General features: G+C 38.9%; 1 protein-coding gene across 3 annotated transcripts in view; it reads right to left on the reverse strand.

Moving 5' to 3' along the window:
• CSF2RB (colony stimulating factor 2 receptor subunit beta) overlaps positions 1-22,112 on the reverse strand; it is a 35,610-nt gene extending 13,498 nt beyond the window's left edge. Inside the window, exons 1-8 of one of the 3 annotated variants that reach the window (XM_025169037.2) lie at positions 21,887-22,112; positions 17,996-18,092; positions 15,951-16,077; positions 10,771-10,934; positions 9,455-9,615; positions 6,261-6,432; positions 627-759; positions 340-509 (exon numbers count right to left, since the gene is read on the reverse strand). In XM_025169037.2, the coding sequence (XP_025024805.1) occupies positions 340-509; positions 627-759; positions 6,261-6,432; positions 9,455-9,615; positions 10,771-10,934; positions 15,951-16,077; positions 17,996-18,056 (988 nt within the window). In that variant the 5' untranslated portion in view covers positions 18,057-18,092; positions 21,887-22,112. Of the gene's footprint in view, positions 1-339; positions 510-626; positions 772-6,260; positions 6,433-9,454; positions 9,616-10,770; positions 10,935-15,950; positions 16,078-17,995; positions 18,169-21,886 lie in introns of all 3 variants that reach the window. The other 2 variants (XM_088141061.1, XM_088141062.1) reach the window with 2 other exon arrangements.
• Between the last annotated feature and the right edge of the window lie 3,042 nt (positions 22,113-25,154).

Consider the following 25,154-nt stretch of genomic DNA (forward strand, 5'->3'; position numbering starts at 1 on the left):
AGATGACTATTAACTTTGTTACATTAAATTTCATCTTTCTTCTATTATGGAGTTCAACTCAAAGTATGTGGGGTATTTAAAGAATATCCATTCAGGCACTGATAAAATCCAGAGCTATTTAACTTCAGTGAAGTTGTGGTATCATGTGTCTTTAGGCCATGCCTGAATCCTGCTTAATCTGCTAGACTTGTCCTAGAGGGGATCACATAATCTATTTTATCTGCACTTTTACTTCTTTATGACTGTGTATTAGGTATCCTCCAAATAAGAGAATCAACAATTACAGGAGCCAGCACATGCTTCTGTGAAATAGATAGGCATTCTCTAGAGGGGACTTACTTTTCTGATGAAAATGTATCATTTTCACTTCTTCTTTCAGCCCTACATGCACAAGATATTGGCTTTGTCTGTTGGGATTAGTGACATTGATCTCGCAGCTTTGCAATACATGATAAGTGGCATTATTGCTTATAAGAGGTACTTGATAGACTTCAGAGCATTCCATCTCTCTGCACATAAATGAATACAACAGGGAGACATTTGATTAATGTAAATTAAATTTAAATTTAATTTTTTGAAAAAGTAAGTCATTCAGGGAAATATTTGATTTAAAGATAGTTTCTTACTCTGATCCAGGATTGTCTTTGTAAAAGAGTGTGAACAAAACAGAACTGCTGATCTCTTGTCTCACCTCCCAACTGCATTTGAGCCTATCAATTCCATTAAAATAACATTGAAGATTCTTGGGCCGAGCATCATCTGATGGAGAAACTGGAAATAAACTTATTGGAATTGTGTAAAACATGACAACAGTAGGAAGGAAGAATTTGATAAAGAGCACTGCTAAAAATGAAAATAGTGATCCTTAGGATTTTTAAAAGAGTGTATGTAATACAATGTATACAGTGTATTTAATATAGTGAAGAAAGTCCTTATTTTATGACAAAAATGGAGATTGTCTCAGAAGACATCAATACTTCCGGTGACATCTAGCCCTCATTAATGCTTTGAAACCTGTCAGCAAGTAGATGTTTCAATTCTAGCAAACATTCAAACTAAGATGGACTATCATAGTGTAAATAAGACATATAAACATCCTGATGGATAGGTCCAACACAACCTTCTAGTTCTATATCCTATTTCTGATAAAGGCCAGTCAATTCCCTTTGAAAAGTCCACTGTTGTGCTGAAAAACTATCATGTACCAGTTCTCACCCAATTTAAAGAAAGATAATTTGCTGTCAATATTTTTTTTCCAAAGGAGAGAATTTTAATGAAATGATCACAGGTGCCGGGGATCTGATGTTCTTGCAACTAGTTAGTTACGAAGTTAATAAAATGTATTTCTGTGTATATGTGAACAGCCCATCTTTCTCTGGCAGTCTGTAGGCTCCCTGGTTTAACACAATCAAATCCCATGGGAAGATAACATGTGGGAGGTACAGACAGACCAGGACCCTTCAGAGAAATGTGTAAAAAGATCAACAATGCCAGCAGTAACACACTTGCCAATTTCAACCATAAATAAAGCTCAAGAACATCACCAAAAGAAATTAAAAATAATTTTCAAGTATTCTGAGAACAAGGAAGCAAAACAGAAGCCTTTTTTGCAGAAGAAATAGCCCTGTGAGAAACTGCAAGGAAGATTTCAGCATAACATTGACCCACAAGGACAAAACCACGCTAGTGACTGTTCCTCCCTACTAATTTGTAGCAAGTGGAGACTCTTTGTCTTGTAGTTCTTCCACATTCACTTTAAGGTTCAACTGAGACTGACCTCAGTTACTCTGACCATTTTCAGATCTAACCTGGCCTCGGGGCACTCTGACTATGGGCCTGTTTTCAAGTGGCCAGCAGTCAACATTTGCCCTTTCTGGTCAACAGCTGAACACAGATCTATCAGCCAATCCATGATTGGTTGCCAATTAACTTCATCCCACCCACCCCACATCCATCCTAAAAAAGCACCCACCCCTTCACAAAAAGAAAGGAAAATGACTTTGCTAGTTGTTTTGGTATTCTTAGAGTTACTAAGCTCCTCTACCAAGTGATTTGATTCTGGTACAATAGCAGCTTTGCTTCAGTGCCCCTTTACAAAGGAGTCAATTCCTCTCCAGTGGAAGCACAAAATACCCATCAGAGCTATTTCACAGACAAACTTGAAATGGCTATTTGCTGTTAGTTAAAAACAAAAATGTATTGGAACATCATTCACTGACAACCCACCAGTGACAAGGTCATCTAATCACAATGGACCTCATCTCATTGCTGGTGTGGAACTGAAGCTTTGTTGGAAGATCTCCCCAGTGGCCTACTGCATCTGTAACTGGCTTCCAGTAGTCATTGTGATTTAAAAGTCATTGCTAGACATAGCCTTAGTAAATTTCTCTAATCACCTTTTAAAGCCATCTGAACATATCTAAAACTAGCAGCCATCACTACTACTTGTGGGATTGAATCCACAGATGACTTGTGCATGATGTGAATGCCTTGGAGAAGAATGGAATGAAGAGTTGCATGTAATGGATAATATAATTTCAAGAAAAAGGTAGCTAGGGAAAGCTTTATTGATTAGAAGTGCCAATTGTATCTTTACCAGGGACTCCAACATACAACATAGCGAAAGAACTGACAAAAAAGCTTGGACACCTCACACAGAACAGTGAATATTCTATCAACTCCTCACTACAGTGCCTCCAGAAAATCAAAGACGTACACATAGATGAAGATGAAATTATGGTCTCATTTGATGTCACAGCACTCTTTACGTCCATAAACCCAGAATTAGTGAAAGAATCCATATCAGCAGTACTACACAACACACCCAACTTAACCAAATACTCCCAGATCGAAATACCCAGAATCATGGACCTCATCAACCTCTGCCTCACCACCTATTTTCAGTTTGATAGACCAATATACCAACAAATCGGAGGCACACCCATGGGATCACTACTGTCAGGACTCATAGCAGAGATTGTAATACAATGCCTAGAAGCTATAGCACTTCCCCACATACAACCTAAAGTATGGAACCAGTATGTAGATGACACATTTGTTATAATAAAAAAGAAACAACCAGAGAAGACACATGAAACCATTAACCACATCTTCAAAGTAATAAAATTCACCAGAGAGGAAGAAAACAACAACACGCTACCCTTCCTGGATATCCTCATCAGCAGAGGAAAGAACAGGAAATTAGAAACCCAAGTTTATTGGAAGACAACCTACACCAATCAAGTACTCCATTACCAAAGCAACAACCCAACCTCCCACAAGAGGAGCTGTGTAAGAACATTATTCAAACGCATTGCAGCAACCCAGAACAGCAGAAAAAGGAAAAAGACCACCTATACAACATCTTCCAACAAAATGGATATCCACACAACTTTATCAAAAAGTGCCTGACCACTCAACCTACTACAACACAACCTACACAAGCTATGAAAAGGATCACACTGCCATACATCAGAAACATCTCAGAAACCACCAACAGACTATTACAACCACATGGCATCTCTGTAGTTCACAAACCAACAAAATCACTCCAAAACATCTTAAGCAAACCAAAAAACCCAGTAGCCCAAGAAGAAAAAACAGGAGTCATCTACAACATACAGTGTAAGGACTGTAACAAACACTACATAGGACAGACAGGCAGAAGACTAGCCGAGCACATCCACAAGCACCAACTAGCAGTCAGAAGACATGATGGAAATTCCTTAATCTCACAACACATGGACAGACTCAACCATAGTTTTAACTGGGAAACTGTCAGCATTTTAGACCAAGCTAAATCCAAATATGCAAGAGAATTCCTGGAAGCCTGGTATTCAGACAAGGCAGCAATTAATAGACACACAGAGATAAACAGCATCTACATACTATTCAAAAGAGACAAAAGACCAGAAGAGCGTCTCAACAGCAGTCATCACCCAGATAAGCAAAGGTTACCATCAGGCCCACAATCAAGCAGTAAACATATGGCAATCAAAGAACTACCAGAGGAGCAAAACAACCCCCACTCCCAGCACTGGCAAGGCAGGCCCAGCACATAAATGAGTAAACCCCATCCCATTTTAGCACTGAAGATGTTACCTAGCCGGGTAATGAAACATTTGCAAGAAAAGAACCAAGCTCAGAAAACCCCAAGGACTCCAAAGTGCCATTTAGTTAAAAGAGAGAAAAAGAGAAAGGGAAAGCATAGAGACAATAGTTGATAAGTCGGTAAATTCTTCTTCCTGTGCTGAAAGGTTTGAAGTTCTAAAATGTGCCCTGAAATGGCCTTTCCAGATTCACTACCCACTTGATAAATCTGAGAGTTCATTTTGCATTAACCCTAGAAATAATTACAACAAACCCAAACAATAAGCAAATTGTTGTCAAACATTGCCTTTATCTCTTTTCCTTGCCTAAAATAGATTGATTTCAAGCCCTCTTGAAAACCATAACGTAAAAATTTGACAAAGTAGCTATCCTCACTCTGTGAAGTTTTGATATTGGACTTTTAAAAATGGGAAGAGGATTCTGATCTTTCTGTCACTTTGCAAATCAAGCCCCACTGATATCAAGTTGAAAAGGACAAGTGGAACAAAGGAGATGATGGCAGCAACATTTATTCAACCACTTCCTTAGATTTACAAAATTATCTGGTGTAACTCATGGCCGGTGTTGCTAAAAGTGTGTGACATCAGGTTCTTGCATTAAATGTTTTTTCACACAAAGATTTATGTTTCTTAAATTGTTACTATCTTACCCTCTTGTACATTAATTCTTCTAGAAAGCTTTCCTGCCCGAAACTATGCATTCTGCAGCTGACACAGAAGCACTTTTGAGATGAGTCAGTAAAGATGCTCATGCTATGAAGGTTTTCAAGTGACAGTCACCATACCTTGCAAGCACCTGATACTGTAGGTCAGTGTTGTCCAAACTTGGCCACTTTAAGATGAGTGGACTTCAACTCCCAGAATTCCCCAGCCAGCTGGCTGGGGAATTCTGGGAGTTGAAGTCCACTCATCTTAAAGTGGCCAAGTTTGGACAACACTGCTGTAGGTGAACCATGCAGACCCACACACCCTACAAAAAAATGGATTTGTGTATGTGTGTGTGTGTGCTCTACTTAAATGTTATGGACATATCATCCATGTCTATGTTTTTCAGAAAAAGGGTTATGAAAAAGTTATGCAGACTATGCTATCTGAGAACAAGCAACAAGATTGTTTCTGTAGCCACGTACTTCTGATAGGATAATAGGGACGCATAACTCCTCCCTAAGAAAGGTGGATAATAGATTCACACAACAAACAGGAGCATTGGATACTATGAATGGTCAATGTGAAGTTCACATTTTTCCCAATCTTAGGTTTCATTTGCCCTGTTTTCACTTCAGCTTGAGATTTTTTTTAAAAAAGGCATGAAAATATATATCACATTTTAATCTTCTTTTTTCAGAGATAGGCAACCTTACCTTGGATATTTGTATTTGAAGTAATAGAGATTCCCTGACTCACTGGACTATAAGAAGAGGACTTGCAAGATTCTGTTATGATAGTCAATTTCAGTAAAGATAGGGTCAGTCCCACTAGGTAGACAAGATCAGGAACTCAACTCAACAGGAAGGCTAAGACTACTTTTATTGAGATTGGCAATAATAACAGACTCTTGCTAGTCTGAATGTGCTATACCTCCTCCTCCTTCTTATACTTCAGTGAATTAGAGAGGTGTCTGCCTGAACTGCTTCTGAATACTATCTCATTGCTCTGGCGTTAAAAAAACATTTCAGCCCCTTTTGCCTGGATAATGGTTCTTCCATCAAGGTCATCTTCCTTACTCTCTACACTGCTGTGCAGTAAACTGTGCTGCTACTGGCAGGAATTCTTGGAACTGTAGTCCAACCCATCTGAAGAGCACCAGGCTGGGTGATTCAATCACTAATGAAGAATAGCAAATGAAGCATGTATTTGTTGAGATAGAGGGGATATTTTAAAAGCCAGAGTGAGTTTTAAATTATTGTTTGTCTTTTAGATGAGAAAACAAAGATTTGGACAATGGAGGAGGAAAAACAACTTCTGATTTTTCCCATTAATATGATGGATAGAAGCTTAATGGAGAAGACATCCCAGTGGTTGGCCTAAATCTTATCCAGCTGATGAGGATCCCTTCCAGGAGTTTAAAGTATAGTACAACATTTGCAAATATCCAGTTTTCATCTTTTCTCAGTCAGTAGTCACACAAAGGTGTCCTCTTTTTAAGCTTACCTTCCTGTGTTTGCCAAGTTACCACTGGACTCCAGTCACTATAATGGCCAGCAAATCCACTGCCTTGACTTGGTTTGCTTCTAACTCGGGCAACATACCTGCTGCCAGGCACAAGGTTATTGTGTTGGAGAAGGTAGCGGGAGCTATTTGAGACTAATACAGAGGAAGATTCCTAGAGAATACAGGGTGAGAGATTGGAATGAGAATATAGAATAAATAAACACATTTATCTGTTCTAGGAAAAGCAACATTCTAAACTTACTTGAAGATTATTTATTTTTCTGGACTTCCAATGAGCGCCATGGGACTTCTAGTGTGCGCCATAGCTAGCTATACAGTACATCCTGCCGAAGCGGGATGATGTTTACGACAGAGATCGCAGCTGGATGCTGGATCCACACCGGTGAAAACTCTCCAGAGAAAGGAGAGATTGTGAGATAACCCAGGTGCACTCCGGACAGCCAATCCTCATAAGTATACCAGATAAACCATGGTTTTATGGTTGGCTTATGAGTTGAGTGGCTGGGAGTCGAGGGATACCATCTAAGCTCACAGTCGTAATGTAGCCTTTTAAGGACAAAAAGCTAAGCCAAGCCTCATTTCTTAATCACTTTTTGGATTATCCTTTTATAGCTTTGGAAATATTAAGACCCTTCAGAACAGCAAGTTTCTACTGTATTCACTGGGTGAGTTTCCTTCTCTTTTGGGAAAGAAGTTTTAAATATGATTTTAAGGACTTGGAAAAATATTATTTTTTGGAATGTAGCAAAAGGGCATTTAGAGTGTTGATTTTGGAAAGTTAAAAGTGGGCTAAGGGTCCAGAGGGATTTCAAATAAAAGTTTGAAATTAATTATAAAATCCTTCCCGTGGGAAACTGTAGATGTTTACATTCTTTGGAAAAAAATAATGTGATAAGTTGGGTCTTTGAAGGTTGGACTCTACAGAGCACCAGAAGCAAATGAAATAACGAATGGATCAAGAGATATGTGTGAAAAAATAATTCAGAAGATTCTTTTAAAGATTTCTGCCATTCTTGAAAGACTAAATTATGCTGTGGAAGAGGAACAAGTTTCATTGGACAAGAATGGAATTGACTTAAATGTGGACTTTAAAATGATAGACTATAAGAAGGATATGGAACAAGGTGAACTGAACCTACAATTGAAGCCAGCTGACGTTTTAATAATTAAAAAGGGCTTGCAAATAATAGATCAGAAGAGTGGCTTGTACAACATTTTTACCATTGAATTTACAAAAGGGACTTGTTAACATTGTTTGTGTTTTTATGAGTAAAGACAAAAAGAAAATAAAAAGAAACCAAGTGTTGGGATATTATTTGAAGGGGCTTAAGATCAAGATATTTGGGAGTAAGGGAAAGGAATATGAAGTGGGTTTATTTGACCAAGGTTAAAATAGAAAGGTGGTTGTTATTTTTGGCAATTTTTAATGGAATTTTTCTGACTAGGACTGGAAGATGATGCTTAAGGTTTTATTCTATAGACAAGAGTTTTGCTTCTGGCAATTTTTATTTATTTTTTTCTGATTATAGAAGTTGATGTTTTAAGGTTTTGTTTTAATGATATACAAAGTTGTATGGGAAAGAAATTATTTCTTATATTTTAAATTTATGTGATCAAGCTTAAAATAGTTATGTTATTATTTCTGGTAAGCTTTATTGAGTTTTTAATTGATTGTATTTGATTTATGAGGCTTGGGGGATTTGTTTAAGAATAGAAAAGGAGATATAAATGTAAAGGAAGGAAATTAAGTGGGTTTATTCGATTACGTTTATAATAGATTGTGATTATTTCTGGTAAACCTTAATGGACTTTTGCTGATTAGGATGGATGACAAGGATTTATAGATATGTTTATAGAGAATGAGGTGAGATATAGGGTGAAGAGATCATTTGTTGTATTTTAAGAGATGATGATATATATACTTGAAGTCGAAGTTGTATATACTTGCTGAGCAGAAGGGGGAAGTCACTTCTTTTTCTTTTCTAATTTTTTTCTTTTTTCTTTTCTATTTTTTCACTTTTCACTTTTTATTTTTACTTTTTTATCTTTGTAGTTTGTATTAGTTTTATCTGTTCAATATAATTTTAATAAAATTATTATATTGAAAACAATTATTTATTTATTTTTCTACTTATTGCAATGATTTCCTATATTTTAAATATGAAGTACTGAATATTTCAGAAAGTCCTATTGATCTGATGGAAAATTATGGAAAACTGTAATAATATTGGCAGAAAAAAAAGTGTTTTTTCCCATAATTATTGTTCATTGTACACTTACCAGAGTCGTGTTTGCGAGATAGGCAGCTATATAAATCTGATAGATAAACTATCTAACTCTTGGGGGAAGCTATTACACTTTCATAATTTTCAAAAACTGTGTATATTTTTGTGTGAATGTGTGTGTGTCTGTGTGTGTGTGTGTGTGTGTGTGTGTGTGTGATGTGTCTGAGAGCCATAGGGTATATGGCAGCTTTGTAGTAACATCATTAAAGAGAGTACAGCCAGAATTTTCTCCTCTCATTTTTTTTGGCAAGGGTGGAGGAGTGGGGGGTGTTTTTATTTTAAAAAATAAAATGCATGTATTTGAGCCTACTGGAGGTTTTCTGTACTTATTTTACTGTTTGCTCCTTTTTAAAAATAAACTGTTGTGCAGTGTAGTTCAGCCTGATGTTACTGAATTCTGATAGCCCAATGTTGGGGAGGTGCAGAGACTACAAAAACTGGTTGGGGAGCCAAATAACTACCTAAAAGCGGCAGGTTGTTGCCCATCTATAGTCAAAATAAATGTTCACAAAAACAGCCAGCTCCAATTTCTAATTAATCTACTCATGGACTGAAAGGTCACCTGAGATTGCCATAGGGCTAAGCACTACTCATAGCCTCATCAGCCAGATTACTTGTTTATTTGGCAAACATTTCAAAGGTCAATGTTCAAAGAAGTTAGGGATTCCGGACTATCTTATTAGCTGCTATGGAAGGGAGGGAGGAAGGAAGGAGGCTGAAGGTGTCATAAGATTAGGGTTTTGGTTTGTTTTTGAGCATTTTCCAGACTCCATTCAGAACTTACAGTTGCTTTTGCTCTGGAAGACATCCATTGCTTACTATTAGTTCCCTAATATAAATATAAACAGAACCACTGTAACTGTGTGATTATAACAATTGCCTAAGTACCTCCCAGAGTTCCCAGGTTCTTTTGTAGGTTATTTGAAAATCCAGGGGGAGGCCTTCCAATATGTGATTTCTGTTTGTTCCTCCACCTGCTTTCCATTCCAATAGGAAATCACGTTCTTCTGTGACAGTGACATTTAATTTCTCAGGTGGTAGAGGTTGGACTAAAAGAAGGAATAAGGGAAAAACATAAATTAATCCTTGCCCATGTGAAAGCCACATATTTACTAATACTGTCCAGAAGTATAGAAGGGCAGTATTTTGGCCTTAAATAGTTGTATAAAAATGAATGTTAGTAGGAGAAATTTCTTATCTGTAAATATAAGAGGCTATCACAAAACCCAAGTTTTCTATACATTTATAACAGCACATCAAGACTTTTCCCTAATCTGATGCCCTCCAGGTGCGTTTGACTTCAATGCCTATTACCCTAAGTCAGTATGGCCAATAATCATGCTGGGTGAGAATTATGAGAGCTTCAATTAAATATATCTGGAAGGCATCACTTAGGGCAGTGTTGTCCAACATGCTGGCTGGGGAATTCTGGGAGTTGAAGTCCACTCATCTTAAAGTGGCCAAGTTTGGACAACACTGACTTAGGGAAAGCTGCCCTATATATTTAATGCAATAAAAATGTTGCTGTCATGGCCAGAAAAATGAGATAAGAAGCTAGATAGAACAGTCAAAATCTTTGACTCTCAGATCATCGGTAACATTTCTGCATGTTCCATGTAGCAATCTGGAGAAATAACAAAGGCACCCTAAGTCTGTCAATGCTTGCTTGGAATGGCATCTAATCCCATGGATCAACTGATGGAAAAAATGGTCAGTCTCCAACTTGATTATAGGAAAACATCTAAAACCTAGTTAGATGAAGAGGTATAGTAAGCCTCTCACAAATGTCTATCTTGCACAACACCAAGGCTGACTTGAGAGAAGAGAGTGGGGAGTATGGCCTACAGTTCACCTTCTGGGTAGGGCACTAGTTTGCTCAGCACAGTCAGTTTTAAGTAATACCTAATTCTCGGAATATGAGATAAGATTGGGGCTCTATTTGTGAATTTTTCACCATGCTGCTTAACAATGTCCATAACTAAGCTGGCAAGAAAAAGTCCCTCGAGTGTGATGTTTTAGTTGGTGATCATGGTAGACTTCAAAGTCATCACTGAAACTACCTTTTCAGGAGTTGTTCAGGATTACATGGTCACCATCTTAAATTGTTTCAAATTACATGTGGCAAAACACTGGGTCTGATGTTCTGTACTTGATTGGAGGAAGTTGGATGAAGAAAGCTTTCACATAAAGATGCAGATACATACTGTTATTGAAGAGGTCAACATTCCGCTGGATTCCCAATTCCCGATCAGGTTTGAAAATGAACGTATCTTTCCTTAAAGAATAGAAATCGCTCTCATTCCTCCTACAGCTCCAATGTATCTGGGTGTCTAGTTTTTGGCTATTGCAGATCATCTTTGTGAGGTTTCTGTAAGCAACAGAACTTTGTTTTATTGAAAAAAGCAAAGACTTCTTACATTAACAATATGAATAATTCCAAAATTAGGTTAATACCTTTATTATACTAACATAAAGATCATAAAGAAATGTGCATGCTTTCAACTTCTCCAGAATTCTTCCATCAAGCAAGACGGTATAAAATTGCTGGTGTTCAGACCATAAAATAAGCAATATAATAATAAAGTGAACAATTACACAAGAGAGCAATTATTGATGGGGAACAATCAACCCCTTCAGTTTGGTTTTTACCAAGTTCCAGAAGGTCATCACTGAACTGGAGTGTCTAGCTTCTGGGGGAGATTGTTCCAGAGAACTGGTTCCATGAAGAAGAAGAAGTTTTTTTCTGGCCTCAGTCCTCTTCACCTAACAGAATTGGAACACCACTAGCAGCTTCTCCCAGGAAGAGATCCTTGAGCGTTATGAGTCAGATTGGTACAAGTGGTCTTGCAGGTGCCAAGCCATTTTCATTTAGATATTTATTTATTTTGCAGTGCTTATAAATACCCCATTCCTAAAGGACTCTGGGCAGCCCCCACCTTGATACCTTCAAATGTCTGGTCTTTAATTTCTAGAATACTCAGCAATGCCATGCTGGCTGTGGAATTCTGGGAACTGAATTCCAAGAAATCTGAAAAATACCTACAGTACATCTAAGAAGGCAGTCATAGATGGTCCCAACTTTCATCTGTGAAATGTTAGTCATCAAACCACCCGCTCCTCTTCATCACCCTGCTTTTTTCCCCCTCCCTGTCAGACTGAAAAACAGTTCCTCTTTCAGAGTAACGGAGGTAGAAGACAATAGCTGAAACACCACTTCTTCATTTTCTGCAGGAGAACAAAAGGGCAGATGGTGTCCACTTCTCCATTGCTAATGAGCAATATTTTCTCATTTTCACAATAGGGAACTTCAACTTGTATTTCCTCAAACTATAATTAATATGTGGAGAAGGAAGCATGATCACATACACTATCATGACTTCATGTACATATTCATTGGAAAACCCACACACATGGACCTGAACCTGAATAGTTTTCTCTGTATGATTATAAGTCACTGTTGACCATGATTTTGAATCATGTAGAGAGAACGAAACACAGCACTCTACAGGAATTCTGTTTCCCCAGCTTTGGTAAATGCTTTGATTGGACCACAATTTATCTATGCCTATTCAATACAACTGCTGGCTTTACCACCATCACCCAACTTTAACCCTTTCCTTTAATTACTACACAGTAGCTACCCATTATCCCTTCCTTGTGCCACTGGTGCGGCTCCCCTGTATTACTTTTCACCTGGTAGAGCTAGCCCATCATGTCTTCATGTTGGGGGTGGGGAGGCAAGCCAGTCATTGACTGAGAACAGCAAAATATTTCCTCTGGGGTTTCTCTCTCTCTCTTTCTCTCTTTCTGTCTCAAAAAGAAAGCAGAAGGAGTGGTTTTGGGGAGTCGAGAGAGTCCTGTGATTGTAAAATGGAACAAAGCAAGAGTTCCCAATAATGGGAAGTTATCTCATAGCTTGATCTCCCACATCAGTTCTTTTCAGCTTAGAAACACCAACAGGTTGGGATTCATAGGAAAGAGGAAGTACTGTTGAATAGCACACATTGATAACTCCAGATCTGAGAATGATTCTCCCCTACAATTTCATATAGGTATTAAAAAATATGGGAGGTAAGGCCAGGCTTTGCAAAATCCCCCAGAAAAACTTCAGTGGTGCTGAGAAGTAATCTTCCAGTGTGGTAAGTAGTTTGCTGACCAAGTTTGTTGATGATATCAAACTATTCAGGGGGAAAAAACCAAAATGATTGTGAAGAGTTCCAGAGGGACCTCTTTAAATTGGACAAATGGTCAAATCAGTTCAATTTAAGTAAGTGTACAGTAATGTTCATTGGGCCATAAAAACATTATGCAGGTTAAGCTGTCTGTAAGAAACCAGGAGAAAGATCTAGGAGTCATGGGAGTTAGCTCAATGAAAATTTTGAGTATGTAGTAGCTGTGAAAAAGGCAGATTTCATGTTAAGAATAGTTAGGAAAGGGACTGAAAATACAAAGGACAACGTTGTAATGTCCTTATGCAAATCAATACTGCACATCTGGAACACCATGTGTAGTTCTTGTTGCCACATTTGAAAAAGGGTAGAATGGAGCTGAGAAACATATAGAAGTTGGCAAACAAAAATTACCAGGGCACTAGAACATTTTCTTACAAAAAAAAGGTTCAAACATTTGGGTCTTATTAGCTTAGAAAAAAATTGACTGGGCAGGGAAATTATTGAGATCTATTAAATTATGCATGGTATAGAGAAAGTGAACAAGGACGACCAGGGGTCATCCAGTGAAGAGATTTAGAATAAACAGGGAAACCCCTCATTATGCAGCACATAAATAAAACTGGAATTCATTGCCACAAAATGTTGTGATGGCCACTAATAGCTTTGAAATGGGATTAGCTAAATTTGTGACAGACATAACCCTATTAAGGGCTATGAGTCTTGGAGGGCAGCACACATTAAAATGCAGTTGCAGGGGAACAATGGTACAAGAAGGATATGTCTCCAACTTCTGCTTGCAAACACCCCGGAGACATCTCATTAGCGACTGTGTGAAATAAAATGCTGGATTCAGGGACCCTGGCCTAATTCAGCAAGCCTAATCATATGTTCTTATGTACCTCTTTTTGATAGCCACTGGAAAGAAAGGAGCAGTATCTCCTACCATCAGCTCCATAAAACCAATAGGGCCTCATAGTTAAAAGTACCAAAAGCCACTAAGTCACCTAGAAGTACCAACACTCTACTTAGATCTCCCAACATAATTACCCATTAATGGACTAGCAGTGAGGAAGAAGCCCTTTCTCTGAAATCAGCCTCAAAGATCTCCTCACTTTCATCTCATTGCAACACAAACATTTCCCAACAATCTCTTTTTTCTGTGGCGTCCTCATGATGTTCTCTTCAACTGACCCCAACCTATGTCTGAGGTAGCCTGTAGTCATCCTTAACTGTACCAGTATTGCAGTAATGTTCTTGTCAGGCCCAGCCCAAGAACAACGATGAAATGGTCCAGTCGAGTACAGTTCCTTTATTTGCTTACACCTTATAGATGGAATCTTGCCAGACTAAATCTATACTACAGCAACTAGTGGATATACCCTGGGAGATTCTAGGGAGTGGCTATCCTGAATCTCTTAGTCTTCTCATGCTCCCCCTGCAGACTGTGCTGCCTCTTGCCTCCTCCCCCCACCTAGAATGCACCTCCTCCTTCCTGATAGCCTTGATCTCCCACATCAGTCTCCTCCTTGTAGATACGTTCCCTCACAGTTCTCTCTCTTACCCCAACACTGAGTCTGCTGTGGATACACTATGAAGCACTTCCCTCACCATGCTGTTGATGGCACAGCCAGGTAACCCCAGGGAATAGGATCAGCCAGGCACCTATTGGCCACTTTTTACTGGGATGGGCATGTCCTTTCCCCTCCAATCCATAGGCGGTGTCTTCCAAGGCCATTGTCTTTGGGCAGCAGGAAAATCTAGCTGTTTCACACAGGCTCTCCTTCCATATCTGCCAGATCTCTGAGCCCATCCTCAGAAACCTGGATCAGCCTGAACAACAGCTTACCAGCAGTGATGTTGGAGGAATCCACGTGGTGAAATGGGAGCAAGGGAGCTCTGCTGCTTCATGGCAAAATTCTCACCATGCCTATCAGCTGTTGTTTGGGCTGCTTTTGAATATGGATTTAGCAGTGCTAGTCCAGAAATAATACCATATCAGCTATCAGCTGGACTCCCTTTGAATGCACCATGCAAAACATTTGCTCAAAACCAGAACAAATTTTAACAAGGCTAACCCTGCTGTCTATTCTTCTCGGAAAACTCACCTCCTCCCCCATCCCCATCCCAGGTAAAGGAGACTGAGTCGCAGATATTTTCCCAGCAGCTGGTGACATTTAGAGGGAGGGAAACTAAACTGGGCAAATCCAACAATCCTTGTTTTGAAATTTGTTGCATGACATTTTTTTAAAAAAATAGCACCATTTGCCAACATTATAGCTATGGCAGGATAGAGATCACTGGTGGGGGCAGAAAAAATTATACTGTTCTAGTTTTCTATTTGTCTGAGGACTGGTAGATGGCACTTTATCTCAGCCATAAGGAAAAACCCTTAAACAAGAATAGATGAATCAATTTACAGCAGTTGTGGCTGATGACACTTCTGCATAATTCTGTGCCCAAAATTCCTCTGCTTCTTCTTCCATCTTTCCCATTCAGTATGATGAAAAAGGAATTGTTTTGAGAATTCTTGTTCAGGGAGAAGAAAATTTCAGCAAAGGTTTCCAGAAATAAAATATGTGAAAAGCATGGCCTAGTGAGTGCATAAGTGCCCTGTCTTTCCTTTTTTAATCCTATCATTTGCAGTCTGCAGTCTTCTAGCCTTCCTATGCATCTGTTAAAGCCTACGGGAAAACTACTAAGAAAACCCTTCCTAGGGGAGTTCTTTCTTCTTTCTCAAGGGAAGACAACTTTCAGAAAACCAAGTTGGCACAGTGGTAGTTTTCTAAGTATTCACCCATAAATCTATTCCCTCTTGATCCTATCTGAAAGGGCACATGTCTTTTAAAATATATATAATTTATGTATAAATAGTACTTTCTCTTAAAATTTGATTTTTTGTTTTTTCCCCCAAATACAGAATGTTTAATTATTTATTATTAATCATTTTCTTGAATGCATTGATTATTTCCTAGAAATAAGAATGTCATTGGAACATTCAGAACATGTGAAAAATCAGTGGGTAGCACAGTTCTAACAGGCCCTTCAGTATGAGAGATATGACTTGCTTCTGTTCCATGGGCTTCTGTCTCCTGTCTCTCTAGCATTCCACTATTTTCACATGCCCTATCTAGAAGTCCTCCTTTGCCCCCAACTTCTCTTTTTCATACACTCAGACAAATTCCGCTGCAATGGATCAGTGCTCAGCCACTCACGAATATATTTCTTTGTGAAAAAGGTGCATCTTGACAAAGGCATTTGCCTCCCGAGACTCAGACCAGGTGCACTCCATATATGATTCATAGTCACTGGAACAGTTCAAGGTTTTCATCAGCTGGCTCTCTGAAAGGGAAAGAGAACATACCTAAGCATATAGAACTGGTATCTTGTGTAGGGTTGATAGCAACTAGAGCAAAAATAGCAACAACAGGAGATGGGAATAAATATAAGGATTTTTAAAATGTTATTTATTTATTTATTTGTATAATTAAGCACTGTTGGAATATTTTCCTTACATGTTTACAATAAGTTTAAATTAATGCCATTTTATAGAAAAGCTGGCTTCTCCATTAAAAACAAAAGGGACAACACATAGCATACTCATGTAAAGGAAGATATATGTCTTATGTATAGAAAAATATATGTATAGGAAAGATAAAATGCCCACTTAAGAAAAACATATCTGTTTTAGCTCTAGATAAAGAAACATTTGTTTAACTATAAATAAGGAAGCATCTGCTTTCACTCTAAGATAAGGAAACATTTGTCTGTAATAAGCTAATACATTCCATTCCATTGATAATGATTGGCAAAATCTTTAAACTAAAATATATATATAAAAAGGGAGATAGAGAGGCATTCTATTATGGCTGCCCACGCAGAGCTACTTGACAACTTTGGGTGAATAAATATATTTTGACTTCCACTGATCGTCTGGCATATTTTATTGAATTCCTGGCTTGGCAAGAACCCCAGAAAGAGAAAAAGAAGGTGTCTGATCCTTCTGACAGCATTATTAAGGAATACAAATATCCCACCTTTTCAGGTGCACCATTTTGAGAAAGGCAGAATTTTTTTATCAGTTTAGGTGGTTTGTCTAGATATTCTTTCAGACTTGCAAGATTCTGTTAATGTAGCCTTACAATAAAATAGAATTAGCTCATGGTCATGTTTCCTATCTGGTCTACCTGGGAAGGCTGACATCAGTCATGCAAGTCTGAAAGTACAAATCTCCCACAATCTCCTTTACAGCCTGAGAAGTTAGGGAGAGTCCCTTCTGAGCCTCTTTCTCTGCCCATTATGCAGCTGCAGGCTGTGCCCTCTCTTATCTGACCATTTCCTAGGCAGCATCTCTTCACCCTGTTTCTCAAGGTCTTTCTCTCATAGTATTACATACCCATTACATAGTATTACCTGCCCATCCACTAGTAGTCACAAATCTAGGAGGACCTTCAAATTACAACCTTGCTTTTTAAGGGATAGAGGTTCCCTGTCAAGAGACAACACTGGAGCTGGCAGAGCATGTCAACACAGAAGACAGCATCACTGTCTTGTTTGGGCCCAGATTTATCTTGTTTTGTCCCATCCAATCCCAGCAATTTCCAAGGGCAACTGTGTACACGTGACTATCATCAGCATACTGATGGTACTGTACCCTGAACCTCTGGATGACATTCTAAGTAGATTCATGTAAATGTTGAAGGTGGAGGGGAGGAGGAGACAATTCCTACAGTAACCCACAAAGGAATGACTACCTAGGTCAATCTCTGTTCCCATATAACCACCACCTGAAACTATCCACTAAAGAAGGAGCTCCAGCCTTTGTAGTTGGTCCAGAAGGATACTATATTAATGGTATAAAAGGCTGAACATTATTCCCATGCAGATCCCTACTAAGTTCATTCATTATGGTGACCATAGTGTCAAACCCCACACAGCTGGGCAAGATCAAGGAAGCAAGAACTACACAGATTTCAGTAGGGTATCTTTAATACTAGACTGGGATAAATAAGAATATTGGAAACTGTAAGAGAAATTTCCCACTTTCATTTATAGTGTGTTATTTAAGGTGGAGTTTCTCTGAATTATTTAAAAAGCTTCTTCTCAAGTTTCTTATCAGGTAAGGACATAGTCTTTTCACTGATAATGGAGAAGCTTGCAACTGACTATTTACCTAAGAGTCTTCTGGTTCTTTATCAGGAAAGAAAGATGAGGAGCAAAAAAGGAAGGGAAGAATAAAATAGATTAATATAAAACCTACGCTGAACTTCAACGATGGCAGCGATGAGGCTCAAAGTCAGAACAACGCTGTAGGGCTTCATGTCCCTTAGTTACTCCTTGTTTGCTGAAGAACTCACCTGTGGGCAAGATAGAATTCTTTGCATAAAGTACTGTTGAGTGATGGCTACTTTCCTGTTGCTGCTCTTTCCCTTGCTGAAAATGAGATTAAAATGTTCAGTGCAATTATTCATGCTCCACCTAATTAATTTCCTAATTCTTTTTCTTCAGAGAATGCTTTCCCACACTACTTTTCTGCTTCTTAACAACTTGTACTTTTGCCTCAAAATCACCATTTGTTGCAGAGGAACCCGGGACTCATCCCTAATGGAACACTGAAGAGCCATGTTGTCCTCATCAAGTAAACTAAAACGAAGAAGACTGAGATATATGAGCTGTTTGCCAGAAAAGTTTGCTCTCGGGTCCGCACATTAAAAGAAACAAGAAAACAAAAATAAAACAAAATCTCTATGGATTTCCAAAGTGACCCAGGGTTCCCTCAAAGATAGTCTTGAAACCTTCAGTGAGATCAGTACATGGGAAAGGCAGAATCACAATTATAATGTTAATTATCTACCATCCGGAGGGAACTGCTCTGGTTTCTCTTCAGAACATAGACCAGTATCACCTTTTATAGGGAGAAGTAAGAAGAGACAGAAGAGACAGAAACAGTCTCACCACATCTCTTCACCAGAGAAATTCCATACAGGCAACTTAGAATTCCAGATCAGGCCACCATAGGCCCCGATTGTGTGAGACCTGTCCCCAACCTCCATTAGTTCAGCCAGATCTGAATAAGTGTGACAAGTGTGAACTTGTGTTCACTTTGAACTAGTGGGGTTGATGTTTGTATTTTGTTTAATGGCCCTTGTTTTGTTTTGTGGATTTTGTCACTAGAGCATGTTAGTCCAGGCTATCTGTTGATTTAATATTTTCAGTTGTTTTTATGTCTCTTTTAATTTTGTGTGCCACCCAGAGTTCATTAGAGAAGGGCGGCCAATAAATTAATAATAATAATAATAATAATAATAATAATAATAATTAATACTAATAAAAGTTATTAATAATAATGAACACTTATGGAAAAAGAAATCCGCATGCATAACCCCCTTCTTTCCACCACAGTCATTTTACATTATCTGATTGGAGCCTTTGGAGCAATATCTGATGGCGTCGGACCCGAATGAAACTCCCTAGTCAATGGGACCTGCAGCATGCCCTCTATACTGGATCTTGTGGGATGGGCAGATGTAATGGGGGAAAGAGGATCCCTCAGATAACCCGGCCCATGCCATGTAGGGCTTTAAAGATCAAAAACAGCAACTTGAATTGGACCCAGAAACAGACTGGTAACGAATGCAGCTCACAGAGCAGAGGTGTAACGTGTGTTCTTCTGGAAACACACATAACTGCCCATTCCACTGCATTCTGCACCAGCTGAAGTTTCCAGATACTCTTCAAGGGCAGCCCCATGTAGAGCATATTACAGCAGTCCAACCAGGAGGCGACTAGGGCATGAGTGACTATGAGTTGACCCCCTCAATCTAGGAAATTTTGGCTGCATTTATATTTAATTTTTTGTACTGTTTTAAATGTTGGCTCCTTTTATTGTTGTTAGCCACCCAGAGTCACTGGTCTGAGATGGGCGGCTATATAAATTGAATGAATGAATGAATGAATGAATGAATGAATGAATGAATGAATGAATGAATAAACTGGCACAACTGACACACAACATGAAGTTGAGCAAAGGCCCTCCTAGCCACCAATGCCAACTGCTCCTCAAGCAGGAGTTGTGAATTAGGAGAACCCCCAGATTGCACATAGGGTCTGTCTGGGGCAGTGCTACCCCATCCAGCACCAAAATGGTATAGTCCTAGAACCAGCAGGCCCCAAAACCTAAAGCCACTCAGTCTTGCCAGGGTTCAGCTGAAGCCTGTTGTTCCCCATCCAGACCCTCACAGCCTCCAGGCACCAGGATAAGACACCCATAGCACTGCTTAGTTCACCAGGGGCAGAGATGTATAATTGGGTTTCATCAGCATACTGATGATACCTTACCCCATGGCAATGGATGAGCTCACCCAAAGAAAGGAGGCGAACCAGCACAACACCATGCCACCCACCTCAATCCTCTGAGTTGATCCAGAAGGATACCATGGTCAGTGATATCAAAAGCTGCTGAGAGATCAAGTAGGGCAAGGATAGAAGCACAACCTCCATCCCACCCATGCCAGAGGTCATCCAAAAGTACAACCAATGCCATTTCCATTCCATACCCAGGTCTGAATCCCAATTGAAGATATCTAGATAATCTGCTTCATCCAGGGTCCTCTGAAGCTGCTGCGCAACCACCTTCTCAACCACCTTCCTCAAAAAGAGGAGGTTCAATACTGGACAAAAATTGTTTAGTATAATGGAATACAGTGATGGCTTCTTGAGAAGGGGGTGAACCAAAGCCTCTTTAAGAGGTAATGGGACAACCCGCTCACTCGAAGAAGAATTTACTACCACTAGAACCCACTCACACAACACCCCCCAGGCCACCTTAACCAGCCAAGAGGAGCATGGGTCTAAAGAACAGGTGGCTTTGCTCACTGTCCTAAGGACCCTGTTTACTTCCTCAGGTCCAACAGGATCAAACCCTTCCCAGATAACTGGGCAAGACTCCTCCCCAGGCACCTCCTCTGGATCTATAACAAGGCTAGCATCCAACTGTGAGTGAATTCAAACATCTTTGTCTGACAAATGCTGGACAAATTCTTTCACAGCCTCTGCAGGGGGTTCTCCAAGCCGCCTCTACTAAAGGGGGCATGTGCCACCCATAACAGGGCTGCAAGATGGTTATCCACAGATGAAATAAGGGTGGAGAAGTACTGATGCTTCGCCGCCCTTACTGCCACAAGGTAGGCCTTAATAGTGGCTCTAACCCATGTCTGGTTGAGTTCATCCCCTGTAAAACATCACCGACACTCTAGATGTCTCTTCTCTTGTTTCAACTCCTCCGTAAACCATGGGGAGTACCTGGATCCGTGACAGGGGAGAGGTTGCGTAGGCACAATCCAATCCAAGGCCTCAGCCACCCTCTTATTCCAAGTGGTGACCAAGGTTTCAGATGGACCATGTGTCTATTTTAAGTATCGCTCAAGGCACCTCTGCTCTTTTGTAGCAAACTAAACAGCTAGGAGTGAATTTGTAGTCGGTGTATTACAGGTAACAGGAACCTAGCTAGTTTTAAAATTTATAAATGAGATCCAGCGCCAAAGGTATGTACATCATTGGCTTATTCTATATAGCTGTTTTGTGGAGAGGAAGCATTAACTTTGGTATCTTCTCATCTTCTTGAATGGCACAGGGAAGGTTTTTCTCCATCTTGGCCCCATTCCAAGTTTTTCTCTGGTGAGACCAAGTGGGCATATTTCTGTCAACAGTTGAAGATACATCCATACTGCCAGCTATATCTAGAAATACCAAATAATAATAGTGTTGTAATAACAATAATAAGAGAGCCTGTTTGGTGTAATGCTTAAGGCATCAGGCTAGTAATGGGGACACCATAAGTTCTAGTCTTGCCTTAGGCACAAAGCCAGCTGGGTGACTTTGGGCCAGTCACTCTCTCTTAGCCCCAGGAAGGAGGCAATGGCAAACCACTTCTGAAAAACCTTGCCAAGAAAACTGCAGGAACTAGTCCACACAGTTGCTGGGCATCAATACTAAGGCATACATACATACATACATACACACACACACACTAACAATAATAGTATTTTGTATGCATTGGGATTTTCTCTGAGAGAGAAAAAATGGCAAACAAATCTTCTTTAAAAACATAAACGCGTGTGGTAACAAATAGTAATAATAATAAGCCACTCACCTTCACATTTAATTTTTCTCTTCTTTTTGGTGACAGTTTCAAAATATACAATCAGCAGTAAAGAATTAAGCCTTTTACTCCAATTTACCATTGTGAATTAAAACTTTTCATAACTACAGGAGGTCCCCCATTCTTCAAATCCCAACTTCCAAAGATGAATTGAATTTTCATGGTTTAACCATACAGTTTGTATGTCGATCAGCATCTGGCGAAGTTTTATTTCTTCCTTTTGTTTTTCTTTTCTGTTAGTTTCCTTTTTCCAAAGCAGTCTTTCAACATCTCTTCTGCTTACGGAAGGGAAACTAAATGTTTCATTTTAAAAAGAATTGCATAACATTTTAAAGAAAGCACTGTACTTCCCACAGTACAGCCTAGAGCATCTATTACAATGAAACTACAATTTTCAAGACTTTGCATGCAATGGACAAAAATCTGCTGTGATTTGCAATGTTTGCATAATGACATCCTTACACAGATAACACAGATTATATTGTTTACACCATTTGTTAATGCTATCAACATTAATTCTTTTGCAAATAACAAAAGGTGCAACATTTGGGTCACCCCAATGAAGTATTCTTAGGTTTGAGAGATTTTGGAGAACGATGGACCCTCTTCCCCACAATTGTCCATTAAAATGAAGTTTCAAAGTATATTGGTTCTCACAAAAAAAAAAAAAATCCACAAAGAATATCCAGTTTTCCTTCAAAGTGAGGATGCACATCTATGCTAGCAATGCAAAGATTCATTCAGAATGTGTCAATTTTTACCAAGTTATTAATCTAAGGTTACAGTTTCAAAGAACAATTCTGAGTTATGTGACAAGTTGTTTAAAGATTGATGAAGTTCATTATCTTGGTTGTATAAAAATGTTATAAATAAATAAAAAGTTATCATATAACCATTCATAGCTCTCAGTTGGCTTCATCAGATGCCTGGGATGTAATTAGATAGAGATAGGTATCTATCTATCTGTAATTAGATAGATAGATAGATAGATAGATAGATAGATAGATAGATAGATAGATAGATAGATAGATCGATCGATCTACCTGTAGATGATGATGGAGAGATAGAGATCTACTGATAGATAGATAGATAGATAGATAGATAGATAGATAGATAGATAGATAGATAGATAGATAGATAGATAGATAGATAGAGAGACAGACAGACAGACAGACAGACAGACAGATAGATAGATATGAAAGGACAGGTAAGTGACAGAATTAGCTTAGACAGCAATTGCAAATCAAATAAGTGTTACCCAGACATGATTGCACTGAATAGTTAGTTTATATAGTCAAGTTGTTTTTGCATAACCTCATTGCTGATCGTCTCCATACAGGCATACTGCATTCCCTGCCCTACTGAACTTTTAAACAAGTCTTTTAATTTTAAAAAACTGAATCAGGAAGCTGACATGCTACAAAACAAAATATCTGTTTGGTTGTTATAAAATGACCTGACTCTGTTAAACAACAATAACTTAATTTATTTACAGGAACAAAATTATACAACTGCTTGGAGATCTTAGTCTGCTTTTCTTAGCAGAAGCGCTCCCTCTCCAGCTGCCATTTTTCTTCCTGGGTTCTTCCTTGTCATATATAGAACTGGCTTCTCCTTCCCCTGTTCACTAACTAGTAACATATTTCATTACATTGCCTTTCCATTCAGTCATGAACTCGACGTAACCTTCAAAAACACAGTAAATAATATGGATGTTTTCAGTGCCCTGACTCTGAGGTGATGAATAGGTCTGCAGTCACATCCAATAACACTTGGGGATTATTCTGCCACAATAAGTCGTGGTATTTCTATCTGCATAAACTAGTTTCATGCAGACTTTCAGACCATGCTGCATCTAGAAGTCACAGGTTTTGTGCTTGAAGATGAGATGCATGAGTCTGATGATGTGATTAGATTGCCATTGTTATCTCTTAGTAGTACATTAACTCAGATCCAGTATTTTGGTCTGTACCCAAGTTTACCTTGCTTAACCCTGTTTCTGGAGGTTTCTGTGCTAGCTGTAAATGTCTTGTGCTTGTCTTAATCTTGCCTCTCTTGGTCTTGAGAATATAACACTGAGTTCCTACACAGTTGTTAGTTAAGACTCTGCCTTCAGATCATTTCTTTTGGCAAAGAATGCCTTCCATGATGGTCTGCAAAGAGGAATTTGTAGGCTGCTTTTGCATCTGATGCACAGACTTCCTTGACAATGGTCCAGTTAGGGCACAAGTTTGTTTTCAAGGTTGGAAATAGGATTCATAGTTATAACTTAACAAAGGTTCTAATGCTAGAATTTGCTTTGTAGTTTAAACCATTCTTTCTGTTCCATCACTGGCTTGTGAATGGCTGGGGCTGGTTGTAATATGTCTAAAATGGCACTTCTTTATAAATAGTGCAAACTCTTTTTCAATGAATTGTGGGACATTGGGATAGCCCCAATTTGCCATTACGTATTTTAAACAGTTAGTAGCAGCAAGTCTTGTAAGATCATCCATGTTTGCCATATCTAGATCCCTAGAAAAATAGCTTTGGACAACAAAATACTTATGACCTCCAAGTTAATTCTCTTCCAAGGTTCATTGGTGTAATAATCTGTGTTATTTTCACTCAGAAAATTTAAAATTCACCATCTACCACCCATGTTTAAGGTCCTGACTCAACAATGCCCATGAGACACATAATCTTGTTATATGCATTTAGTGTTACTGTCAGCCACAGATCATTACAGTTACCTTTGGGCCAGATGTGTCCAAGCAGAGCTGGACAGACACCTGTTATGAACATTTTAATTTGGATTCCAATCCTGAGCAAGGGGTTTGGCTAGATGGCCTAAATGCCCCCTTCCAATTGTATGATTCTGTGGGATTATAAAGCAGAGGTAGGATATGAACTCTAAATGCCAAATCACATTTTCTTTCCCACAAAATATATCAAAATACCAGTTTCACAAAAGACAAAGTGATGATGGAGAAACACCTCCACATACCCAGGGAAAACAAACTCACTGAACTTCCACACTGGGGGTCGGGGGGAGCACAACACTGAATCCCAGCTTGCCAGCTTTTCATTCATTTATTTTAAATGAAAGAAATTTTTGAGAAGCTCAAGTAAAGAATATGGCCAGGTAGATGCCAAAGAAAGAGCCCTAGGCATATTGGTGCCCATGGGCACCACACTTAGGACTCCCAAATTAAGCCATTGCCCTACATTAAATTATAGGTCATTATCATTTGACTAATATAAAGAAGCTGTTTGGCAG

The sequence above is a fragment of the Python bivittatus genome, unplaced genomic scaffold (assembly GCF_059951505.1).
Source record: "Python bivittatus isolate LINGU-HERP-01145 unplaced genomic scaffold, Pbiv_v1 ctg000330_np1212, whole genome shotgun sequence".
Lineage (NCBI taxonomy): Eukaryota > Metazoa > Chordata > Lepidosauria > Squamata > Pythonidae > Python > Python bivittatus.